The 20,034-nt window shown below is 31.1% G+C and overlaps 2 protein-coding genes across 3 annotated transcripts; both read left to right on the forward strand.

The window, feature by feature from the left end:
• Positions 1-10,897: 10,897 nt before the first annotated feature.
• On the forward strand, positions 10,898-13,927 carry LOC143577458 (lipid phosphate phosphatase 2-like). 2 transcript variants are annotated; one of them, XM_077061286.1, is made up of 8 exons: positions 10,898-11,003; positions 12,400-12,630; positions 12,713-12,800; positions 12,871-12,980; positions 13,081-13,171; positions 13,258-13,446; positions 13,530-13,589; positions 13,666-13,927. In XM_077061286.1, the coding sequence occupies exons 1-8, from the start codon at positions 10,971-10,973 to the stop codon at positions 13,863-13,865; spliced, it is 1,002 nt and encodes a 333-aa protein (XP_076917401.1). In that variant the 5' UTR covers positions 10,898-10,970; the 3' UTR covers positions 13,866-13,927. The 2 variants fall into 2 exon arrangements, with proteins under 2 accessions (XP_076917401.1, XP_076917403.1); XM_077061288.1 differs by having other exon boundaries at positions 13,270-13,446.
• A 2,719-nt stretch (positions 13,928-16,646) lies between these two features.
• On the forward strand, positions 16,647-17,561 carry LOC143577450 (2-oxoglutarate and iron-dependent oxygenase domain-containing protein CP2-like). The gene is made up of 4 exons (XM_077061282.1): positions 16,647-16,836; positions 16,908-17,032; positions 17,124-17,242; positions 17,330-17,561. The coding sequence occupies exons 1-4, from the start codon at positions 16,647-16,649 to the stop codon at positions 17,454-17,456; spliced, it is 561 nt and encodes a 186-aa protein (XP_076917397.1). The 3' UTR covers positions 17,457-17,561.
• The last annotated feature ends 2,473 nt before the right edge of the window (positions 17,562-20,034 follow it).

A 20,034-nucleotide genomic window follows, 5' to 3' on the forward strand; every position in this document is an offset into this window, starting at 1 on the left:
GAAAAAAAAAGAATGAGAGATTTGGACTTCCTTACAAGAGACTTCAGTAACCTAAATCCGGTCGACCAAATGCTGATGGAAAAACAAAAGGAACGTATCCGGAAGAGGTTGATCGAAGAAGACCAAGCCGAAGAATAAGAATAATGTTTTTTTTAGTACTTTAATTTTTTTTTAGATATTAATGTGTTTTTTTAATTAATGTGTGTTTTTTTAAATAATTTATAAGGTTTTTTTAATAATACGTTTTTTTAATACATTTATAAAAAAATAAAAAAAAACCCGCTCGCGCCCCCTCTCGCGCCCCTCCACACCAGGGCCCGGGGCGCGAGCACCACAACCAACACCCATCTTATCAAGTTTCTCTCTCTGCCACACGTCACAATATTATTGGCTGGAGCCCCCACTCGCGCCCCCTCTCGCGCCCCCCACACCCCTCAGCCTTACTGATTATGTGAGTAGGAGTTAGTAAACGAAACAATCATTCAGTGAACATGAATAAAAAATTTGTGTTCGTTTAATTAAATGAACATTTGTTTATGACTTTATATTCATTTATTTATGTTTGTTTGTGTTCATTTACATTTGTTCATATATGTTCATTTATGTTCGTGAATTGTTTGTTTATATTTTAAACAAACGAGCATAAATGAACACGAACATGTTTATTTTTTAAATAATGTTCATTTTTTAAGTAAACGAACATGAACACAAATATTTGTTCGATTAAGCTTTCATATTCGTTTAAAGTTAAATGAACGAACATAAAACCCTTGTTCGTGTTCGTTGAGTTTGTTTATTGGCCTAGGAGTTAGTGCGGTTGATGACTTGATGACAACATATGAATCAATCAACAATGCAATCATTCAACAATTTTCCATTAGTATGGGTCAAGGGCCCATTATAGATTTGATGGGATGGGTTTTATTCTTACGTTAATGGATCAAGTTTAAGTGGGGTCTTTCCCCAATTCCCCTAGGGTCGGGTCGGGTCGGGTCCCCTCTCTATCTCTCTCTCTCTCCCTGTATATTATGATAAGGCCTTTGTTTTGACTTGGATTTAAACTAAAAACCTCTTAAATAAAACATAGCTTTTATCTTTAATGTCATAACAACAAATCAAAAAGTTTCTATTATTCCACATGATAATAACTTTGTGTTTTTTTTATAAGTCCAAAGCGTGCGTTAGAAATCATGCCTAAAAATTATGAATGAAAATAATAAATTGAGTCTATACTTAATCTGGATTTTCGTTTAATTTTTTTTGACGAACGATTATTTGTTGAAACCACATCATTTTGTGGATATGATAAATAAGAATGGATAGCTAGTTATAATATCTTGTAAACTAGTCAACTCCACCATTAAATATACAGATGTAACCTGGCTAGGTACTTGAAAATTGTATAAAAAACCTAAGAAAACAATGGAGTAAAAAGCAGGCATTTTTTTTCATGCTTGGGACCCACTAAAAATGTCGGTAAGCAGGTAAATGGAACTAACAAAATATAACATTTTAATGGCAGTGAATTGCCCCTTCTTGTTTTGTTAGGTTTATACCAAATTACAGACGGTGTTTTCAGCTAAGTAAATTACTGGCGGTGTCCTTTATGCTACTATTTTCTGACACATTACATCTGTTAGTGATAACCCAGTCAATTTAACGTGAAGTCTGACCATGTGTGTGTCTCTCATGTGAGGATAACATGAAGCATACATCTTTTATTTAAAGGAGACAACATGCGATTAGAAACATACATCTTTTATTGCATTCCATCTATAAATGGAAACTTCATTACATAAAACACAGTCATGACTTTCAATAACCATCCTACCTAAACCTACTTATAAACTTATAATACGTAAAGGTGCTAAATGGATCGTGTTCTTAGGTTAGCGTGTTAAACTTAAAAGAGGCCATGAAATTTGATCAGATACTACACAAAACTGAACATGACATAAATTTTCACATATTAACACAAACATGAATAATTTAATCCAAAATTTTGATTCTTATGTATCAACGCTTTGAATTTACAACAAAAACCATATATGTATTTTGAAATATATATTTAAACCGTAAATCTTGATACTTATTTCTCTTTCCTAATTTTATTTTAAGTTATCACGTGTTTCTTTAAAAAAACTAATAATATATTTCTTAAACTAATGTTTCAAATTTTTGTGTCTTTTTAATTTAAACTTTTTCTTTATATAAATTTTTACTTTAAACAAACTTCTACCTTGTATACTCATGGTATCTTTATATGTGTAATTAGTTTAATAATTTTTAACATGACAAAACTATCACAACTATTAATACTATTTAAAGTATTTATATAAAAAAATTAAACTAATTATTGTTCTATGTTGGATATTAACTTGATGAATGCTATTTGGCTTGCTTTGACTTTTATATTAGTTACTAGGTTAGAACCCGTGTGATACACGGGTTGGGAAAAAAAGATAAATATACAAAACAACCATTTCTTATAACTTTAACAAAATTAAAAAAAATAAATTTTTATAAATAAAAGTAAATCTACCAATTATCTATTACCCGAATCTACCTTTTCAGGTTGGACCCATGAATAAAAACCGTTAAACACCCATAATTTAGTCACCATGGATTTGAAGCCATAATATTTAGGTGTTGAACTTCTATTCTACATAACTTGTGGATGTCTATGCATAGTAAAAACACATGTCATAAGATTGTTACAAACAAATGAAAAAATTATAGCTTTATGCTGCATTAAATATCCATCAAACATTGCTGCTAAATATATTCATTCAAATGTGTTTACACTGGCTTTAAGAACCTATTTCATCATAGTTTTATAAATACACCGGCTTTAAGAACTTGTTTCATCACAGCGTGAATAGAGTTGAAGCCTATGTTAGTGAACTTAAATGAATATGTGTATCATGAAATCCTTAAAATATATTGTATCAAGAAATCCTTAAAATATTCATTAACTGCAAATATTTTAGGTAAGTTTAAATCAATAAATACTTAAAATTATGCGTTTTATTTAATGGTAAATTAAAATTTTGAATAGAAATCGAAATCAAAACTTGAAGTTAAAGGTCAAACATCAAAGTCAATAATAATTGTAATTATCATATTTATACTTTTGTAAGTTAACAGTTTATTTTTTAAAAAAACTTAGCCAATAAACTATAAAATTATAAACAAAATACCTAAATAACAAAATAAGACGTTAAAATTGATTAAAAATCATCTCTCGAGCTATACGTACTCTAATGAATAATAAATGGTCATATTTTTAGCAAAAATCTGATTTATGTATTATCAAACTGGATTAAATTAGATCATCTAGACAAAAAAAAATTAAGTAACAAAATTTATATTTTTTAACACTAAAATGTAAAGGAAAAAATCACCTTGCAAACGCCTCTATTGTTAAGTTTCACACATAGCTTTTGAACTCCAACTACAAATGAAAAACAACATTTAAATAAATATATAATACTTAATTACTAAGGTTACATGCATATGCAAAGCCTATAAATGTGTACCTTGATTCTTTCATTTTACTCTATCGTGTCAAACCTGTCGTTCATTTATTTTTTGCTACAACAAATAAACATATGGTTGGTTCTGTATGAACACACTACTATTAACCGGTCAATTTGAAAAAAGATTGTTATTAATCGATGCAAATCAATAAATAATACATTAAAGTAATTGGTAAAAATTATTTTAAATATTACATTTGAAGTTGCTACTATATTCAAATGAGATCATAAACTTGCTACTATAAAAAGTTGTTTTTTAGTAAAAACATAATGTTTTCATAACATTAGAGCATTTCACATATATTTAAAATATATAAGCTGGTTCATAAATCAAAATAAGTAACTGTTACTTGAAGGGTTGTAGAGTTGACTCCTTACATGGTGTAATACTTCAAAAAGAACTTGCTAATCCACTCTAAAGCATGTAAAATTTATAACTAAAATACTTGTTTAACATTATAAGAAAAAAATTTATTGAAGAACGAAGGTTTTAGGGTTTGTTTAGGTTTTGAATGGAACTATTGTGATTGAAGAACAAAAGTCTTTTTCAAATGATCGCAATTTTTGTGTTAATAAATAAATAATGAAATCAAAAGTTTTGGTGAAAAGTAATTAGAAAGATTGAATTTTGAATTTAAATTAATTAAAAAATGATAGAACTTGCCATGTGGCACTTTGAAGAGATTTTGTTAACTATAAAAAAGAAAGGTTTCTTCAAAAACCCACTCTTTTGTTATATAGGTAAATAGTAATTTATTTGTGACCAACTAATAAAAAATATTAATTGTATGTTACATCATCATGATTAGATTTGTGTTATAGTTGACTTTTATGCCTCATAAGCTCTTAGTCTCAGCTATAAATTACTTGGGGAACATCCCTAAAATAGCACATCTACAAAATGAGATTTCAACTTTGTTTCCTAAACTTAATATTTTCAAAAATAGTCCTCTATAAGACTATAACTCGTCTTTGACCATGTATTAGGAAATCTAGCGCGTCTTTGACGACACGACATGTTAGCATTGCACGTCGTCAAAGACGCGTTGGATTTCCTAACACATTGTTAAAAACGCCAACATGTCGTCAAAGACGAGTTAGATTTCCTAACACATGGTTAAAGATGAGTTAGGCCTCCAAACACGTAGTCAAAGATATGTTAGCATCAAACGCGTAGTCGAAGATATGTTAGTTTTTTTGTTTGTTTTTTTAATATTATATTTTTATAACTAGTTTAACTTATATTTATTTTCTTTATAACTTTTAATATATAAAAGTTTTATATTATTTCGAATATACCGACGAGACATGCTTACTTTTACCTACTGACCGACATAAAATAACTCAAACTCGAGCCTTGCCAAATCAATATCGAAATATTCAATAAAATTTGACCCCGCTCGGTTTTAAATAAAATTTATGTCGGTCCGTAGATAAAAGTAAGCATTTCTCGTCGTAATATTTGAAATAATATAAAATTTTATATATTAAAAGTTATAAAAGAAAAACAAATATAAGTAAAACTAATTATAAAAATATAATATTAAAAAAACAAACAAAAAAGCTAACATATCTTCAACTACGCGTTTGATGCTAACATATCTTTGACTACGTGTTTGGAGGCCTAACTCATCTTTAACCATATGTTAGGAAATCTAACGCGTTTTTGACGACGTGTTGGCGTCTTTAACAATGTGTTAGGAAATCCAATGCGTCTTTGACAACGTGTTATGCTAACATGTCGTCAAAGACACGTTAGATTTCCTAATATATGGTCAAAGATAAGTTATAGATGGGCATTTTTGAAAATATTAAGTTTAGGGGACAAAGTTGGAATCTCATTTTGTAGATGAGCTATTTTGATGATTTTCCCAATTACTTGTCATTACAATTTTATTGATTTAATAATACTTGAGAAATATAAAATACTATCAAGGAATGAAGGAATAAAGTCAATAAACAATTAGAATTAAACTTGCGCGCGTTGTTGTGCAAAAATCGTGAAAAGAAAAAGTGATCATTGAAATTTTATAAAATAACATCAAAACCTTTACGTGAACCGCATTAGCGTTGCACCGAGGACTTTGAACCGTGGAAAAAAATGGCATAGAATATGCGTACAACTTTTATGACATGCACGTAAGTGCTTAGATGACTTGTAAGTTATCACACACAACTTCGTTTTAAATAAAATTGGTATCAAACATATAAAAAATAAGCACGTCATGATGATATATTCAAGATTTAATAAAGCATTATATTTTAAATAGTTATAAAAAAACAGAGAAACTTATGAGTAGAACACTTATCAAATTGTAATTGACCAAAAACATTTGATAAAACTCATAGATTAAATGGAAATTTTAAATAAAATAAAGGTGAACTAATGGTGGTTTGTCTCACTATTTAGAAAAAAAATATATTAAAAAACCTCTAAAAAATAACAAACTAGTTTGCAACCCATATTGGTGTCACATGTCACCATATGAATGGTTTTTAAGTTCTTTTTCTTTATTCTTTCACAATAATTAGTTTTATGTAGAATCTTGAGTTTTGCTAATAACTTTTAATAATTAAGTTTTTATAAAAATCTAAAAACACAACCTTGTTCGGCTTTTTTTTAGCGTACATGTATAAATTTTATTAAAAATGAGTTAATTAAAAAAAATAACTTTTTAATATAAAGTTAATATTACTTATTTAAATATGTCTGATGAATATAGGTTTTTTTAAATAATTTTAAATTCTCTTGTTTATTTTTTAAATAAAACTATTATTTTTATTTTCTAGCCACTAAAAAATAATAAATTACATTTATTGAGAAAAATATAATTAAGGTTGGGTTGCTTTTCATTACACTTATTTAATAAATCTAACGATAAATTGAACGTGGCTAAATGGTTGAGCACTCACTTTACTAGTGAGAGGTAGGAGTTCAAATCTCACTATCACCAATTTATATGGGAGATATGAGGGATGACCCTTGCTTGCCAGGGTTCGAGTCATGATCTCACTCGGTTTTACCAGCTCCTTGCTGTTGTGCCATTTGGCGAGCGTGGGGGTCGAGTTTTATCTGGGGAATCCCTCAATAGGTGGATCGCTAGAGGCTCCGTCCGTTCGGACTCGTGGCCGCTCGGGCTACCTTTAGCCAGTGGGGACCGCGTACAGAGACTCGACATTACTTAGTTGGTCGTTCCAAAATTTTTTTTAATAAATCTAACTAATCTATTAAAGCAATACATGTTTCACATGGCATTCAAATATGTCATCCACATGGAATGCCAACTAATCAATTTCCATTTATACATATTCCACCTAATTAACTAATTTTTTAATTACCGTTCATTCAATTTAATAATTTTTTTATTTTAATTAATATAATATAACAATTAATGCATTTATTACTATATAATATTTATTAATTACCTCAATTAAACCAATTATGACTTTCTTAAAATTACATTATTAACAGTTTCTAATTAACTTAATTAAGTTATTACCTTAGAAAGAACGGCTGATTTCATTATTCAACAGCTTGATTAATTAGTTTAATTTTTTTTACAATGTACAAGTTGGCAACATTTGGGCATAAAAATTGGAGTGTGGTTGAAAAGAAGTTATAGCAGTTTGATATATTTCTGGTTTAAGGATACAGTTTGTTATCAAACAGTTTATAATATTTCACAAATAATCTGCCCTTATACTATTTTTATGGTTATCTCAAAGTTTTTTTTTTCTTTTTGACAATTTTTGTTACAATTATGATTAACCCGTAATGGACAAAACCAATCTGCTCATAGTCGGTAAACGACATAACCAATGGTATTGTGACTAAGTAAGGTCGTTTCTTTATATGTAAGTGAGCAAAGTTGACTAATTTCAACTAAAAGATGGTCATGGTTATTTTATATGTATGTGTGTAAGATTCAACATCTTGTTTTACATGACTCTTAAAAATAAATGCAAAGGCTTCAATGTTACATAAAAGTTTATATATAGAAACAAAGAAAAATTTATTGTTCATGTCATCTTAGTTTTTATGTTAAGTTAAAAAGACGGATCAAGCTTATATTTAGTTAAAGTCAATTGTTTTTTTAGTAAAATTAATTCGGCTCGAAACAGGTTACGAACGGAAAGTGTTCGGTTCGAAACAGGTTATTTTAAAAGAATGTCAAGTTGTTTAGGTCAAAACATGCATGTCAAAAAGGGCTATGATTCGAATAAATTCAGGTCGAATCGTGTTGTTTTAATCATAGTAATTTTCCAACTTAAAAATAAAATTCATTATTCATGTATTCTTAGTTTTATATTAATTTAAACAGGCGGGTCGGATTCGCGTTTGGTTCAAAACAAGTTTAGATCAATGTGTTTTTGAGTAAAATAAGTTTGGGTCAAAACAAGTTTTTTTAAAAGAGTATCAAATTAGTTCGGGTCAAAATGGGCGAGAAAAAGGAGTTATGATCAAAATGAGTTTGAGTCGAAACGAATTATTTTAAATGATAGTATTTTCTAACTTAAAAAAGTCAAATTAATTGTTCATGCATTTTTAGTCTTATGTTAATTTGAACGAGCGGTTCGGGTTCATATTTGGTTCAAAATAAGTTTGTTGAAACAACTTGTATTTTCAAACCCGATGAAAACTTTTTCCATTGAATTATTTCCTTTATGAATAATTTATGTTCTAATCCTTCGTCACTATTATATTTAGTGTAATATATAATTTAATTTATGAGAAATTGTTATACCTTATTAAATTATCTGGCATTATGGTTTTTTTTAAATAATTATAATTGTTTTATATGATTGGTTTTACTTATAACTTATATCAAATATATAAACATTTTTTTATTGACATTATATTATTTTTCAGCCCGTGTAATACACGAGTTATTAACTTAGTATTTAAATAAAACAAACCGTTTTATTATTAAATACATACTAATTTTTTCATTAAGCTGAAAGTTCTTCTATGAATCATAAATGTAAATTTTATTTAAAAAATAGTATAGTTATATTAAATAGAGTAGAAACAAAATAATTAAAGCTGTCTTAAAAAGCACCCTTGACCTTAGCAAATTGGAGGTCATCCTCAAACTCTAATGCGAGTGTCAGATTTAGTACCCAAACAACCAAATCATCAAATGTACATCTCACTTCTACTCGTTACACTTTTTTTTTATCATATAAATTTTATGCTACCAATATCACTATACATGTGTACCACATTATTTCAATGGGCAGTGCCCATGTGATTTCACACAAAAGCTTAAGACTATAAACATACTATTAAGTTATGGTTAAAGCTTGTGACTTTAAGGTGCAACTGTGCAAGTCAAACATACTCTTAAGTTCTAGCATGTGACATTTATGGGCAACTCTTTAGTGATACATAATGTGCATGGTATGTAAAAGTCCACTAAAAAAATGTTTATTTAGCAGACTAAATTGATAACTCTGATCAATACAATAGTTATTTATAAATGTCATAAAACCTATTAACTTTAACGACTCCCCGGTCCATTTCAAATTTTCAGCATGCCAAAAGCTATTTAGTATGTTACGGTATTACATCTAGGGTTGCAAACAAGTCGAGTTGTTGTTCGAAACTAGCCGACGAGCTTGTGCTAAGTCATGAGCCTCAAATAAAGCTAGTTTAGTCATCGAGAATGAGCTCGAGCCTTATGCAATATTTTAAATTTTTACCTCTTTAGATATGTATTAATTTCACACTACGCAATTGAGCTCGACCCGAGCTAGGCTCGTTTGAGGTACTACATGAGCTCGAGTAGAGCTTAGTTTCGTTTAAGGGTTTTTTTTTCAAATGTTTATATAAATTAATTAATAAATAATAAAGAGTTGAGCCTGAGCTCGAGCTTGAAAACACAATTCACCAGTCGAGCACGAGCTTTAGAAAAGAGCTTGAAACGAACTGATCCTAGGGACTAGGGTCGTTTAAGGTTTCTCTCAAAACTATTAAAAGTGTATATAAACTAATCAATAAATAATTAACGAGCCAAGCCCGAGCTTGAAAACACGATTCAGGAGCTGAGATCGAGATACATAAAAGGGGTCAAAACAAGTCAAGCTCAACCACTCGCAAGTCAAAACGAGCAAAGCTCGAATAGATTGTAAAACTCTAGGTTATCTAAAAACAGCATTCCTGACAGCTTCTCTATCTCTGTAATTTTACTAAAAAACACTACATTTTCTCTCTCGTATGCAATTAAATAATATTTTTTTACATCTTTATCATTATCTTTTTTCTCTATCCTCCACACACAAACACTCTCAAATATATTAAAAAAATAAACAGAGAATGAACAGTGTTTCTTCAAATTTACTTATATCTTTAATTTTTTTTCTCTGCCCTTCACTCACAACCACATACAACCCTCTAAAAAATTTAAAGATTACCTTCACAATATTTTAGAGGAGCTAAAAAATTTAGAGATTACCTTCACAATATTTTAGAGGAGCTAGCTCCTCTAAAATATTGTGAAGGTAGCTCCTCTAAAATATTGTGAAGGTAATCTCTAAATTTTTTAGAGGGTTGTATGTGGTTGTGAGTGAAGGGCAGAGAATATTTTAGAGGAGCTAGCTCCTCTAAAATATTGTGAAGGTAGCTCCTCTAAAATATTGTGAAGGTAATCTCTAAATTTTTTAGAGGGTTGTATGTGGTTGTGAGTGAAGGGCAGAGAAAAAAAATTAAAGATATAAGTAAATTTGAAGAAACACTGTTCATAGTGGTTATGAGTAGAGCAGAGATGAAATTTCAAAGAGAGAGAGCAAATTTGAAGAAACACTGTTCACTCTTTATTTATTATTTAATATATTTGAAAGTGGTTGTGAGTAAAGAAAAGAAAAAATGCAATGATGAAGATATAAAAGAGTATTATTTAATTATATATGATAGAAAAAACGTAGTATTTCTTAGTGTAATTACAAAAACAGAAAAAAGAAGTTGTTAAGAACACTGTAATGACTAAAATACACATTGTGAACCAGTGACTACTTAAGATACTACATGAACCATTCATGTAAACTCTCAAAATAATAATAATAATAATAATAAACTCACTCATGAACGTTATTGCCTCCCACTCGGACCACTCACCACCTCCGTAAACCGCAATCTCCGGCGAGCAAACAAACCCTCTTTCTCTCTCTAAAACCTCACCCACCATCGTTACACTCATCAATCACCACTTGACGGAGTAATTTTGAGTGACAGTGGGTCCCACCGGTTATCGGTAAATTGAATTTCACCTTTACTTTTATTTTTTGTCGGAAAATATCTTCTCAATCTCAACCACCACAAATTATTATTAATTTTATACTTTAAGATTCAATTATTCTTTCTAGGGTTTTTTAATTCAAAAATTAGGTTATGTAATTTGGCTTAATTTGTGGTTTTGGTTTTGCAGCTGAGGAATGAGTTTTCAGGTCATGAGGAATATGTTTCAGGTCAGTAATAATTGTTAGATTTGATATGGTTGTCATATTATTATTATTTTAATATAAATGAATTTGTGCATTATTGTTAAATTGTTACATAAGAGATAAACTTTATCTCCTAGTCACAATCTTATTGATTTGTGAACGTTAGTGATTTTGTTATTTTGATTGTTTATGAAGCATGAATTAGCTTTCAATTTCTTCAATTTGGATTAAACTGACAATGGTTTGATTTGATGTGAAGAAAGAGGGATATTGGCTAATTACTAGGGGTGCAAACGAGCTCGAGCTGATCCTGAGCCTCAAATAAAGCTCGTTTAGTTATCGAGCTCAAGCCTTGTATAGGAAGCTCGTTTAGCCTTAACATGCCTTGTGTATTTTTAAGGCTTACCTCTTTTGGACATATATGTTTTAATTTCACACTGCCGAACTCGAATAGAGCTCAACTCAAGCTCTTGTAAATGTAGGCCTATAAAGGATATAACTTATAATGTTTGTCACGTAATATAAAGAATAATTTATTGCTTTTTTTTTGAAGTTTTTGTAGGCCTATAAACGAACTGAGCGAACACAAACAGTGGCATGTTCGTGTTTGTTCATTTAACTTTAACCGAGCACGAACACAAAAGCGGACATATAAGCAAACAATTCTTTTTCTTCATGCTCGTTTATTAAGAAAATGGCTGTGTTCGTGTTTGTTTAGTTATCGAGCTCAAGCCTTGTATTGGAAGCTCGTTTAGCCTTAGCCTTGTGTATTTTTAAAGCTTACCTCTTTTGGACATATATGTTTTAATTTCACACTGCCGAACTTGAATAGAGCTGAACTCAAGCTCTTGTAAACCAAAGTGAGCCCAGCTTTAGCCTAGTGAGCTTGGGCTCGGCTTGTTTGCACCCCTACTTAAATGTAGGCCTGTAAATTGTAAACGAACTGAGCGAACACAAACAGTGGCATGCTCGTGTTCATTCATTTAACTTTAACCGAACACGAACACAAAAGCGAACATATAAGCAAACAATTCTTTTTGTTCATGTTTGTACATTAAGAAAATGGCCTTGTTTGTGTTCGTTTAATTAAATGAACTAACAGTTTTGTTCATGTCCGTTTAATTTAATGAACGAGCAATTTTGTTCATGTTTGTTTGTTTATTAACGAACTTCCTGCCGAACAGTTCATGAACGTTCGGTTCTTTTACACTTAAAAGCAAGTACCAACTTCCCAAAGATTCAAGGGTTAGTTGGTTGTATTTAGTTTTCCATTACATATTGAAGTGAAATATAATTCAATCGTGTACACCTTTCAACTAACAGAATACCATGAAAGCATATAATCTTTTTTATGTGTTTAGTATTCCTTTTAATCCAATTAGCAAAAATTGCTCATATGCTTGAATCTGTATCTTAACAGGGCCCGCAGGCCAGACCCGGGGAAGCCGAGTTTGAAGTTTTTTACATGAGATCTCATGGAAGACAACTGGCTAGAACTCACATGCATGATTGGCTTATATTGTTGTTACTTGTCATCATTGAAATTGGCTTAAACATCATACACCCGTTCTACCGCTTCGTTGGCAAGGATATGATGACGGATCTTAAATATCCATTGAAAGACAACACCGTTCCCTTATGGGCTGTACCCGTAAGTTTCTAATTGTATTTTTGTTTTAATTCAGCATGAAATACTACTGTTGAGGACTCTACAATATTATTTTGGTTTACAGGTGTACGCGGTGTTGTTACCTATTTTAATCTTTCTGTTCATCTATTTCAAGAGGAGAGACATATATGATCTGCATCATGCAATTTTAGGTTACCTTACATGACTTTATTGTTTATTTAATTTTTAGAATACATATTTTAATGTTTTTGCACTTTGCAGGTCTGCTATTTTCTATACTTATAACGGGCGTTTTGACCGATGCTATAAAAGATGCCACTGGACGACCTAGACCTGATTTCTTTTGGCGTTGCTTTCCTGATGGAATTGATGTATATAAAACCTAAATTTTATTTATTTTTTTAAATTCTAAGGTAGATTATTAAACCTTCTGTTATTGACACTTATGCAACTGTTTTTGATATGTTGCAGAGTTATGATAAATGGGGAAACGTTATATGTCACGGTAACAATAGTGATATAAGAGAAGGTCATAAAAGCTTCCCGAGTGGTCACTCTTCATGTAAGATTTTTACCTTTTTTTATTTTTGTTTAACAATATTATTTTCTTTAAGCTTATTGAAGTTTATGATATTTTGTACTTTGTAGGGTCATTCGCAGGGCTAGGGTTTTTAGCATTGTACTTCGCAGGAAAAATAAAAGTGTTTGACCGGCGTGGACACGTGGCAAAATTATGCATTGTTTTCCTTCCACTTTTAATGGCGTCTCTTGTGGCTGTTTCTCGAGTAGATGACTATTGGCATCATTGGCAAGACGTATTTGCTGGTGGTCTTTTAGGTTCGTTTTTGACCTGTTTACTTTAGTAACGGGTTGATCCGTATTGTGATTTGTGAATACGCTTATAAATCGTCGGTTTACAGGTCTCATAGTTGCCACGTTTTGCTATCTGCAGTTCTTTCCTGCCCCGTATCACACTGAAGGTAGTTAGTTTGTTGTGTATTCGTAAATATGTGGGACCCGCATGTGTGTTTTAGTAATATTACTTGTCGGTTTCAGGGTGGGGTCCGTATGCTTATTTTCGGGCTTGTGAAGAGACACGTTCTAGAAGGGTAGATCCTTCTGCGCATGCAGTCGGTTTGGGGATTCAAGATACAAACCATCAACCCAGGCAAGACCGACCCGGGCCCGGTATGGATTCTTCTCCAGATTACCACTCTTATACATTGGGAAGTGATGTGGAATCCGGAAAGGTGTGATCTTTGGCCGGAAATGTGAAGGGTTTTAGAGAAAGATGTGAAGGAGCGGTAAATATTGTTGTTGATCTGGATGTGTGTTTATACTCTTTGTTTTTGTTTTGTTTGTTTTCAAGTTTTCGTTAAATACGCTGAGTCACTTTAGACTGAGAAACGCATGCACGCAAATTAATGATCTTCTGTAAACAAACGACCCTCCTCGATTGACGTGGCCTAGTTAAGGCAGCACGACTCCTAAAGGATCTAGCGTAAGCACCATACGCTGGTCTTCAGACTTTCTGTGGTTCTTTCATTTGTAGTTATTTTCACATGTGAAACTCGAAATTTTACATGTGAAACTTGAAACTTAAATTAATTCTAAAACTGAATTTCACAAAATTTTAATTAATCCATATTATGTAAATATAAAAATCAAGGTGTTACAAACAATGAAGTTGTGAATCTAAAGTTGAATACTACATTAGTAACATGCTTATAAACTACCGAATATTGCATTGAGGAATGTAGCTTAGATTCGACGTTACGAATCAAAATCATGAAAAGTCTTTCTACACAATATAATTAAACAAGGTCGGGTTGTACATTATCAACAACTTTACGGTTATATGTATACGAGTTTATCCTTAAACTTGTATCATGATAGGATCTTAGCATTGTCTAGCGGTCATATAATGTACACTGGCCTACTTGTGTGTCGTGATCATCATACTTGCATACACACCCATTATTCTTCTAAAGGGTTTAGGCTCGTCTCATATACAACAAACATAAACTCCATTAATTGTAAACGATAACTTTCTATACTAAAATGGTATATAACCATCAATACATGCTTCAAAAGTGTAGCTTAAACTTGTAAAATATATGACGTCATGCTCTAGTAATCCAGTGATCATGTTTATATCTAGCCGTATCATATCACATGTTACATATTACATATAACATTATAATCGTATTTGATCCGTAAAACGCGCTGTTCTGTTACACTTTAATTAAACAAATCAAACCCGGATTCAATCAAAACGGATCGGGTAAAAAACTCTTTATAAATCAAATACCCTACAAGTTGCTAAATCACCAAATCCTAAATTGTTATTTGCTCAATTTCAAACTCTCTCGTTTATCATATAAAACTAACAATGTCAACCAATGCATGGTTACCCTCCAGCTCAAGAGCACATGTAGACGTTGATAACGATAATGCTCCCGGAGCAATGCCGTTGAACGACCGTATCCAATTAAGGCCTATTCAAGACCATATGGTTGAAAACTACGACGATTGTGATTCAGAGTTCTCTCCTGCCATTTTCAGCTCTCTTGAGATGCATTTGCCACGAAATCTATTAAATGCTCCTAGAGATGTAAAGCTGAAGTTCATGCGGGATCTTCTCCATTGTTATTCAACCGCAGAAGAACGTAGTAGAGTAAGATTCTCCATCGTTGTTAGGTTGTAATTGTAGTTTGAACTAATAGCGCCATAGTAGGGTAGTGATCATTATTGTAAATGTAGCAACAACATAGTTTACATTAGACACAATACTGGTCCCTCAACTATGTTGTTACCATAGTTACAATACTGGTCCCTCAACTATCCTACCATGTCATTATTAGTTCAAACTACAATTACAACATGACAATAGTTTATAATCCTTTGTTGTTGCATTGATTTGCTTGATTCGATTTTTGGATTCCGATCGAACGTTGAGTTCGATTGAATTGTTTCATTGTAACGATGCCTCAGTTATGTAAATCGTGCTTAAATTATTGAAGAAACCGAAACCAATTAGATTGTGTAGAAGTGATAATAAGTGATTCTAAAATGGTAAAATACATCTAGATTGATAATTAACTTCTAATTTTGCAGTAAAAATGACTTCTGATTGATCAATTTCAGTCTGGCCTCTGTATGGTAAATTAATAATAGTTGCTAATGTGCTTATTATTATAATTATCATTATTATTTTATCGTTTTAAGCTCGTTTGCATCTTGAACCTATTAAATACAAAAGGGAGTGACGGTGCAACTTGTTGTCCGCTTATATGTCTCTCTATTGTAATTTGATCATTTTATTGCTTTTATAGCATTTTATTCTTCTTATGTTAAAAAAAATAAAAATAAAAATAAAAAAACTAATTAAAATAATATCTTTTGTAATAAAAATTAATGCCTATAATAAATGATTAACATGTACCAATAAAGTTAATAAATGTGTATTATTGCTTATATTAATGTATTTAATTAAATTTTTATCATATTTGTTAACCTTTTCTTTGTGTCAATTTCAACAGGTCCAGAAGCACAATGAATACAAACAAAATATTCATTACATGGTAAAGTTTGTTCAGCAATGGACATAAATCATAATTGCATTATAAACAATTTGCTTTGATTTTTTTTCTTTATTATTACTATTATTATTTTTTATTTCAGCCTGTGCACAAAAACCTACACTTAATGAATCCTTCAATGGTCTTTCTACCATCATTTTTAAATGCAATCAAAGAAATGAACACTAGCAAAAACGATAGCATTCGAAGCATAACGAACAAAGATGCGCCAGGAGTGTATTCGTTTAAAATGCTGCAGCCGAGTTTCTGTCGCATTTTATTACACGAGGTAATTAAATTATAACAATCATAAGTTCATAACCACCTTTGATATTGTCATTATGTACTTTATTATTATTATTATTATTATTATTATTATTATTATTATTATTATTATTATTTGCTTAGGTGAATCATATCATAAATTGGATCCATGCAACAAGATCCAACATTATGATGCCAAACACAGTCAATAAATTTGGACTATGTCTCGATGACTTTGGCATGAAAGACATGCTTGATATGTTGTTCGAACGTTTCGTTAAACATATTGGTGCGGTTTTGTTACCGGATGTTGGAGGTAATCTTGATTCCCATCATGGGTATATAGTTCAGTATGGAATGGGTCAGCAGGATGTTACAGAGGGTAAGTTATAATTTTAATTTTAACTTTATTAACCACTTATATATAGTTATGAATACATATATCATTTTCAGATATTCATGTGGATGATTCTGAAGTAACATTAAACATATGTTTGGGCTATGAGTTTATTGGTGGCCAGTTGTTTTTTGAAAGTCCAATGTGTGAAAAACATGTGCATACCAACATACATCCTGAGGTATACATACACATACACACACATATATATATATTATTAATTTTTTATAACTGTTAAATAATTTTTTTAACCCTTTTTATACACATGACAGAAAATCATTGAAGTTAATAATTCAGTTGGATGTGCACGTTTATACCGTGGTTGTCATCGACATGGTGCCCGAGCCACCACATCCGGGCGAAGAGTTAATTTAGTGATGTGGTGCAGAAGGTATGTGACTATGTGATTATTATTCACTTTTGCAAATTGTCATTTTTTTTTTTGCATTTTTTCAATTATTGTTATTATTATTTGCAGTTCAATATTCAGGGAGGCGAAAAAATATGACAAAGAATTTAAAGACTATTGTGATGAATGTCAAGCGGAGAAGACTGCAAAGCGTCATGAGATGATGGTTGCGATGACAAAGGTATTACTTGTGTAACATGTTTGCGTGTCGCGTTCTAGATGTTTATCGAAACTAAATGTTTTTGTTTCATGTTATCAGGTGTTTGGTGGAGATACTGCTTCTTGATTCTTCATCAAAAGATTATGAATATTGTTTTGTTTTTACTTTCACCATGTAGTTTTTAATGTTTTGGAATTCTATGTTGTTATGATGTTATATGTTGTATGTTTATTTTTTTTAATTGTTATAAAAATACACCCTTAAATAGTTGTTGTGCTAACACAACCTCTGGTTTATTTAATATTTATATATTTGTTTCAAATTTTATTAAAATATTTATTTCTTAGGCTTTAATTTTTCAACCTGAAACAAAGTATTTGACTTCACTACCATTAAGTAAAAAAGGTATTTGAATTGTCTATAAAGAAAAATCAGTTAATATGTTTAAAGTAAAAATTTGTTCAATGAACTAAAGCAAAATAATAATTGTTTGACATGTAAATAATAATAATAATAATAATAATAATAATAATAATAATAATAATAATAATAATAATAATTAGTATTAGGTGAAATCTTATGAAGATTCAATTGTGTAGGGGGGTAAAACGTCAAACACTAACTTCATTATGTTCTGATAACTTTTTTTTTGAACTGTAATGTTATGATAATTTATAAAAATAACTTTGTTTACACTTGCTTTATTATGTTATATGATGTGATGTCATGTCATGTTATAACATGTATATTATGATATGTTATGGATATCATATTATATCGTATCATATTATATCATATCGTATCTATATTATGTCATGTCATATCATATCATGTTATAGCATGCATGTTATGTTATGATATGATATACATAACATAACATAAAATAACATATCATATCGTATTATATCATATCGTATCGTATCATATCATATCATGTCACATCATATCATATCATATTATGTATTGTATTATATTATATTTAGCGACAGAGCCATCAATTTTTTTCAATGAGTTCACTAATATTTAGTACTCGAATATGGCACTCGGGTTGAATTTTTTATCCGAGTCGGGTCAGGTCACATGTTGTAGAAAGATTTGAAGTTATGACCTTAGAACTTAAGAAAAATGCAATTTAGCACTCCACCTTTAAATGTTTTTGTTTCATATTCTCTATCATATTTTAGTATTTTAATGAAAAATCTATGGGTTCATTTTGGTAATATACGTAACGTACAGAATGAAAAAGTGAACGAGTTCATTTGAACCCAAACTTGTTATGTAGTGTAAGTCCAAATTCGACGAAATGAATCACTAGTGTGGATTACTTAAGATCATCTAGTTATTTAAAAAACCTCATTTTTGTTTTTATAAATTTTTAAAATTTAGATCAATCAGTGTTGTAAAACTCGCTAGGCGGTTCCTAGGCGGCAGAGCCCCTTGTGGGGAGTACTCGGAGTTCTCGACGAGTACTCGACTTGTACTCGGGCATGACAAATATAACATGAAATAATTATTGGATATTATATATGTGTTAAAGCAAGCATAATTCACATCAAAATAAGCATAATTTATATGAAAAAAATATATAATTCAAAAATTCATGATTTGTTGTTATTTTTAATTTTTTTACTAAAAAAATAAAAAAAAATAAAAATTGGTGGCCGAGTTGACCTTGGAGGCCGAGTAATCCCGAGTACTCTGACTTTTGACCGAGTTGGACCTTGGCGAATAATGTTGGCCAAGTTGGAAAAAGGCGGCAAGGTTGATGTCCGAGGATCTTGGAATCGCCGATTCCAAGGCCTTGGAATCCGACTTTTACAACACTGAAATCAATAACCAACAAAGCATAATTCATATGTTAATCAAGAACAAAACACGCATGGGCCGAGTTAAATTTTTTCTTTCTAACGAGTGGTTATACGACAAAGTTTACCATTATCGTAATTTGACCATCACTACCACCTTCAGATATTATTTTTCTAGTCCAAATCAAAGAAATTAATGTACTTAAAAAAGCCAGAAACCTAACACCAAAACCATTTGAACAAAGACATGTACAAATTGGGTTTTATCCCAAACAAGGTTGGTCAGCCCATGTCAAAACCGGTTCGGTTTACAAGCCGGCTTTTAAAGACGAAACTTTAACCAGTCAAACAGATTCGGGGCGGGTTACAAAACGGTTTTGGACAAAAAAAACCGGTTTTTTACTACCCGTTCGGGTTATAAATCGGTCTCACATAACAAGAATATGAACTGGTGCCAAACCTACGAGTTGAGTTGGGTTACAAACCTGCTTGGCCCAAACAGGTTTTAAACCAGTTTCGAGCCGGGTTGGGTATCGGTCTACTAGGCCGAAACCCTTTTTTTACACCTCTACCTAACTGTGCTCAAATCAGCTATTTTCAGTAACCGGGTTTTTCTAATTTTTATTGGGTTTTGGTCCGATAAACCGTTTTTTGTACACCTCTACCCAGCGGTGCGCAAATCAGTTACTTTTAGGAACCATGTTTTTCGAGCTTTTACGGGTTTCGGCCGAGTATGGTTGGTTTTGACCGAGCAGAGATGGAACCAGTTCCAGGCCAGGTATGGAACCGGGGTTTTCACCCACCTCTAC

This window comes from Bidens hawaiensis, unplaced genomic scaffold, assembly GCF_021521415.1.
Source record: "Bidens hawaiensis isolate Kalapana, Puna unplaced genomic scaffold, B.hawaiensis_p1.1 tig00028610_1, whole genome shotgun sequence".
Taxonomy (NCBI): Eukaryota; Viridiplantae; Streptophyta; class Magnoliopsida; order Asterales; family Asteraceae; genus Bidens; species Bidens hawaiensis.

Coding starts and splice junctions, on each gene's coding strand:
- LOC143577450 (XM_077061282.1), top strand. CDS start 16,647: ATGCCAAACACAGTCAATAAATTTGGACTATGTCTCGATGACTTTGGC. Junction 16,837..16,907: donor TCAGCAGGATGTTACAGAGG/GTAAGTTATAAT, acceptor TATCATTTTCAG/ATATTCATGTGGATGATTCT. Junction 17,243..17,329: donor TTAGTGATGTGGTGCAGAAG/GTATGTGACTAT, acceptor TATTATTTGCAG/TTCAATATTCAGGGAGGCGA.
- LOC143577458 (XM_077061286.1), top strand. CDS start 10,971: ATGAGTTTTCAGGTCATGAGGAATATGTTTCAG. Junction 12,631..12,712: donor TTCCCTTATGGGCTGTACCC/GTAAGTTTCTAA, acceptor TTTGGTTTACAG/GTGTACGCGGTGTTGTTACC. Junction 13,590..13,665: donor TGCCCCGTATCACACTGAAG/GTAGTTAGTTTG, acceptor TGTCGGTTTCAG/GGTGGGGTCCGTATGCTTAT.